General features: G+C 33.8%; 1 protein-coding gene across 1 annotated transcript; it reads right to left on the bottom strand.

The window, feature by feature from the left end:
* Positions 1-2465: 2465 nt before the first annotated feature.
* LOC149193803 (uncharacterized) lies at positions 2466-3255 on the bottom strand. Its single transcript, XM_089406965.1, has one exon. It carries the CDS (start codon positions 3018-3020, stop codon positions 2697-2699), a length of 324 nt encoding a protein of 107 aa, XP_089263091.1. The 5' UTR covers positions 3021-3255; the 3' UTR covers positions 2466-2696.
* Between the last annotated feature and the right edge of the window lie 3090 nt (positions 3256-6345).

The following is a 6345-nucleotide window of genomic DNA, read 5'->3' as shown; positions in this document are numbered from 1 at the left end:
TTGAGATTGAGTTCTTTGGGCATAAAACCCAGGTGTTATTCATACTTACCTGACATGCAACGACAGTGCATGCAAAGCAGGAGTTGGGGGCAGGGGGAGGTGCAGGTCGTGGTCCCCAGGGTCGCAATCAAGCCCAATACTAGGCCTCGGAAACCACTAACACTTACCATGTAGTTGTCCCCCCAAAACTCAAAGTGAAATTTTCAAGTAGGAGTCTCTTATTTTTTGCAACAGACAAGCCCTCTCGGATTTAGAGATCTTGGAAGATGTTTTTGCTTGGATTCCTAACCCAGGGCATACCCAAGGAAGAAGGAAACATTATTTCACTAGCCTAGCTCTGTATTAGCAGATGAAGACCTTGTTGAGGAGGGTACTGAATGACAAGCAGGAAAAAGATATAATATATTTGCTAGTCTGGCGAATGTCACAAGGGTCCAACGTAACTAGCGGATTTTCTTAGAGCGGGCTGGTGCAAGGTTGGTACACATTGAGCTTCATTTTTAGTGTAAACATGCTCCTCATGGTCTTTTAGGTTTCAGTGTTAGGATCTTACTCCTATCACTTCCTCAGATTCTTGAGTTTGAATGTTTATGTTAAGTTTTTGGTATTACAACACTATAGTAGATACTTTAGTGATGTTATAATTGCTATAAATTTTAAATTTTTTGTGCAATTTATTCTATCGGTAACAAAAATATATGGTTTCCCACTAGACAGGTTGATACCACCTACTCAATGGCATGTTTGATGATGTTGCTAGCTGGATGTATGTTTTTTCCATGATATTTTGAGGTGATACAACTTAAACTTACAAAAAAAGGTCCTTTAGAATGTGTTGTGTTAGAAGTGAAAGGAGTCTGTTTTTATCTTAAAACACAACACAAAAATGTTGAGACAAGTTTATGTTTGGTATCATGAGAGGTGTCAAACATGCCAATGTCAATAAGGTTTTTCCAAAGAGGTGGTCTCTACCAAAATTCTAATGTCAATTTCTCAACAAAAGTGAGGCCATTATTTTCATCTTTGTAGTATAGGAAATATGGATTGAACAAAATTTTCTATATTACGGGATAAAGAATAATATTGTGATGAATCTTTTTTCTTGATAACAATTATAAAGTTTATATGAATTTATTATGTTCACATAGAAAGCATAAGTTGAATTAATTTTCGAAATGTTTCAATGTTAAATAATTTAGACAATTTAAAAAATAAGTTCTTTTTAAGGAACATTAGGAAAATTACAAAGTCCAAAATAAAAGGAAGGAAGATGTGGATTAGATATTATAATAATACATTTTAAAGTTGGAATTACAATGTTTTTTTCCCAAAGTTATGAATATAATTAAGACTTTAACGAAAGAAGAAGGATATAAAAGAAATTGGGATCTTATTCAATCCCTCTATTTCCAGGGTAGGAGGCATTATAACAGGGGGGAATCCACTTTTGTCTTTGCATATACTACAAACAATGAATTCGAAATAATATGCTAAATTCACGACATGCACGAAAGACATGCACTCTAACATTAATGAAGATTAGCATGTCTTAACAAAAGAAATTCTAACCATGCCCCCAATTGCATGGAACTAGTTAAATGCCAAGTAATTTTGGCAACAATAAATTGAACTAATCCATTGGCTAGGTATGTAATTAAGTTATTGAAAGGGATTCCATGTTAATAGTAAACAAGGTGGGAATTATGATCAAGGATAACATGAAATCAAATTGATGCATTTAATCATTGTTAATATAGAGCATTAATTTATTAGATTCCTTTCAAAATATTATATATAATCATGTCGATAGATTAGGCAACAATGTAGCAAATAAGCTTGGCAACAATGTAGCAAATAAGCTTGTCGACTTGCATTCTTGAGTAGATTGGGAACGTGGACCTTTATTTGATATGATGACCAAAAATCAAAGAGAATGAAATCTTTAATAAATTAAGAGAATTAGTCAAGAAAGATGATTATTTTTCCAATAATATCATGTATCAAACATCCCCCAACCAACTAATAATAAGGGATGATTAGAAGCTATCACAATTTTGGTTTATGGGCTAGAGCGAAAGACAACACTAACAATGGATCATGACTGGTTAGGTGGTCACTCTTATTTATGAAGACACCTAATGTAAGAACTTGCATATCTCTAGTGACTACTGAAACCTTTAGATATCACTGATGAAATTATATTATAGAATCTCATTTATCTAATTTTTACCATAAACTACGGTTTATTCACGATTTTTGAGTATAGTTTAAATATAATTTATGGCAGGAAAATAAGTTTCAATGGGCCGGTGTAGTTTAGTAGTGAAATGAAACGAAATGACACGAGCGGCCAACCAGAGATGAGATTTAAAAAAACAAAATTTTGTGTTCTTTGAACCCAGAGAATTGCAATCAAACTCATTCATTTACAAAATACATCCATAATATACAACTTATATTCTGGCGGTTGGGTGGCCCGCATCCTGCAGCACCAACAGGTGATCGATCCCTTTCCCTGTGCCTCTCTATCGTGACCCAACTGAACTGAGCTGTGTTCCAATTTCAGCTTGGAGCCTAACAGCTGAGATACACCGTCCTTTAAATCTGTTTTCTTTCAGTTTACTGCTGCTTCAGCGGGTGATCGATCCCTCTCCGTATTCCTCTCTATCGTGACGGAATTGAATTGAATTTCAATTTCAGTTTGGGGTCCAACAGCTGAGAAACATCACGCATCTCAATGAATCATCCTTCAACTCTGCTTTCTTTGATTTTGTTACTTCTTCTTGAAGACGAGGAGTCAGCTTCGCTCCAGACACAGGAGAAGCAATGGCAGATTTCAGGGCAACAGCACCAACGCTAGTGGCAGAAGCAATCCCAAAAGTATTTGGAGAAATAGACAGTAACTTGGGCGTTGTTAGTAGGTTCTTGAAATTAAAGGCCCTCTGATCTGTGAAGATTCTGAAACCCTCGATTGCTCCCATAGCCGCCATACAAGAAGCCCTCTTTGAAATAGAATTCATCTTTCTTTCTTCCTTTCTGGATTTAGATTTGGACTGGTATAGCTAACAAAACATAACAACAATAGCAATTGTGAAGTTGCAGACTGACATTGCACTTAAGATTGAGTTCTGTATTTATGTGTGTGTATGTTACCTACAAAGCCAAGAAGCAGGGAAGCTTACACCGTATAAAACCAAAACCAGCGGTATATGATAAAAACATTTAGTTCATTCGATAGGCTTATGTCGGGAATCCAGTTCAATCTGTTGCTGGTTTTTCATTTGGTTGTTGTGGACGCTTTCTGGTTGCAAGTGTCGTTTTGCTCGTGAAAACAATACCGTAGAAAATGCGGTTTTGGTAAAGGTGGGCGCCCGTTTCCAAATCCTGCCGAGCTTGTCCGTACTCGTCATGTCCATCCCATCTCACATATATATTTAATATAATATTTAGCCGTAGTCTAACCATTAGGTTTTTTATATGTTTTTTATTTTGAAAGTTATGGAAATTCAACTCATATTTTAAAAAAATTTGTCTGAATTTTTTTGTAATTTTTTTTTAAATCTAAGTAAAAGTTATCAAATTTCATATTGATGACGCTGAATCTATTTCCATCATCAAAAACATGATTTAAACACTACTTAGACAAGATTTCAGCTATTTTTGATTGTCCGAGCAATTCCCCGGCGTCCATAAACAATTCCACTTATTTTATCTATAAAGTTATTCACTTGGTGAGTATCCAAAATTCCCTTTGTGACAGGAATCTCATGGTCAGGGCAACAAAATGAGTGGAAGCCTAGAGATTCATCCACTTCTTTAGTAATAAAAAATTGTAAAACAATTATATTTTAATTAAAAAATTAAAATATATATATATAAAAGTAATCATCTACAAAATGTTTATAAATTACAATGCTAATAAATTTATAAAATTATCATACATTTTATTACAAAATTAGTTATATATATATATACATTTTGAAGGTCATAGGTTCAAAATCAAAGGGATAGAGTATGTATGCCTTCCTAGACTGCTACGCTACCTAGAGGTGGGTCCCTTGTTCCACAAAAATGAGGATCTTATACACCAAATTAGTGTCTGGTTTCCTTGTCCTACAAACATGGGGATCTCATACACCAAATTAATGACCTTAAAATTAGATAATAATAATATAATTTTTAAAAGAAATAACCTCTGAATTGTTTATAAAATGTAATTTCTAATATATTATAAAATCATCCTTTATAAATTCAATATAACTATTGACTAAATTACATATATATATAGTTTGTATAAACCAGGGGATCTCATACACCAAATTAATGACCTTAAAATTGGATAATAATAATAATATAATTGTTAAAAGTAATCACTTTTGAGTTGTTTATAAAATGTAAAATCTAATATATTATAAAATCATCTTTTATAAATTCAATATAACTATAAACTAGGGAATCTCATACACCAAATTAATGACCTTAAAATTGGATAATAATAATAATATAATTGTTAAAAGTAATCACCTTTGAATTGTTTATAAAATGTAATTTCTAATATATTATAAAATCATCCTTTATAAATTCAATATAACTATGGACTAAATTATAATTATATATATATATATATAGAGAGAGAGAGTTTGTATAAAATTAATTTATTATTGCCATGATATTCTTTTTGTAAATTGATAACTTTTATATTCATAAACAAAAAAGAGAGTTATCACCATTCTCACCATAGAGCAAAAATAATCAAGATCACTAACTTCCACAATAACATCTATAAAATATGCACAACAAGCTTACACTCCATATAGCCACCCAATTATAGACAAAGACATCTAAGAACCATGAAGAGCTCCAACAAAGGAAACAACATATATCAATAAGATTGATAGCTAAGTTTAGTAGGAAACCTCACCCAAAGATAACACTGGTCCATATGTTTTGTGATCCAAATAATACTCAGCCAACATTAGAATGAGTCATCCATAAACCATAAGTCACATTTCAAGAGAGTAGAGGCAAGATAAAAGTGTGTTGCAAAGTGTGCCAACTCAAAAAAAATGCAACGAAACACTAAGTTGACCATAAAAACCAGTAGCAAATAATGCTCCACAAATAAGCATATAAGTAGTATCAAGCAACCCAACATAGAAGAACGACCATCACTGAATCAGGAACATAGTGTCAAAAACAGAGTCCCTCAATCGTGCACAGAAGGCAAAAGGTACCCACTTTAGCTTCGAGGACTCTAAAACATTGCATGATGACATTTGACAGGCAATGAGCACAATAATATAACATTTCACTTTAGGCCCAAGACAGTGAGAAAACCTCCATATAGAAACCATAGTTATAGGTTTCATAAGCCAAAATATTGTATAGCCAAAAATCAATGAAGCCCACTACCATCAATCCTAATAAGAGGAAAGGTTAGTAGGAGTTTGACCATGATCAACAGGAGGATCGGTGAGGTCACGTAAAGCAGAGTCACTCACCAAGAAGCCTTCTACACACCCCAAGTGAGAGTCTACATTATCCAAACAAAGCCTGAGATTGCAAAGCATTCATTTTATATCTTCCAAAGAGGAGAAAATATTATAGTTCTCCACTTTTTTATGTTTGAATAATAAGGGTAACAGAGTGTCCATTTTCTGGTGTAAGGCCAACGAATTCAAGAAGTGAAGCCTTCTCTTCCTAAATCTACCAGGGCCTGGAACCCATTTCATACCTTCACCTGCCAATTCAAAATATGAATGATAAGGCCTATCCCTTGCCTCTTTTCTCTCCAACAATAAAATCTCCCTCCTAACCTCCAAAGGAACAAAATAAAAAATAGTAGCTATAAATTCAAAGAAAAAAGGTTGGCTTATTTTCATTCTGACATTACCTCCACCACCTCTCCTACTAGCCATCCTCTGTCTAGGAGCCATTGAAACAACAACCAAGGAACACTAAACAGGGGAACGAAAATAACTTATGCCTTTAAAGTAATGAAAGGGACGAATTACAACACCCTAACTTCCAGACCTTAATATTACCAAATCATCCCCCAAGCACCAAAAGCAGAACCAAATTCTAACAAATTATTAATCTCCCTACATCTCAAAGGCACAACATAATCCCACCGCCAAATGAGGAATTCATTAAAACAAGGATCTAAGATAAAGTGGCTAATGCAATACTTAAGTACCTTAATTTTTTCAAGCAGCGCTAGACTCTAAATATAAGTACCAAAGTGAAACAAGAAAAATAGTCGAAAATCTAGGGCATAAGACCCAAACCTTAAAACTTTTTGAGCGCAAACACCATGGGAACAAATATAGGTATCCCAAAGAACTA

Source organism: Pinus tabuliformis, chromosome 2_2 (genome assembly GCF_031772625.1).
Source record: "Pinus tabuliformis cultivar Carrire ecotype Pingquan chromosome 2_2, CPIR1, whole genome shotgun sequence".
Lineage (NCBI taxonomy): Eukaryota > Viridiplantae > Streptophyta > Pinopsida > Pinales > Pinaceae > Pinus > Pinus tabuliformis.
Note: the sequence above shows the minus strand (reverse complement) of the source record. Positions and strands in the feature narration are given on the sequence as shown.

Coding starts and splice junctions, on each gene's coding strand:
- LOC149193803 (XM_089406965.1), bottom strand. CDS start 3,020: ATGAATTCTATTTCAAAGAGGGCTTCTTGTATGGCGGCTATGGGAGCA.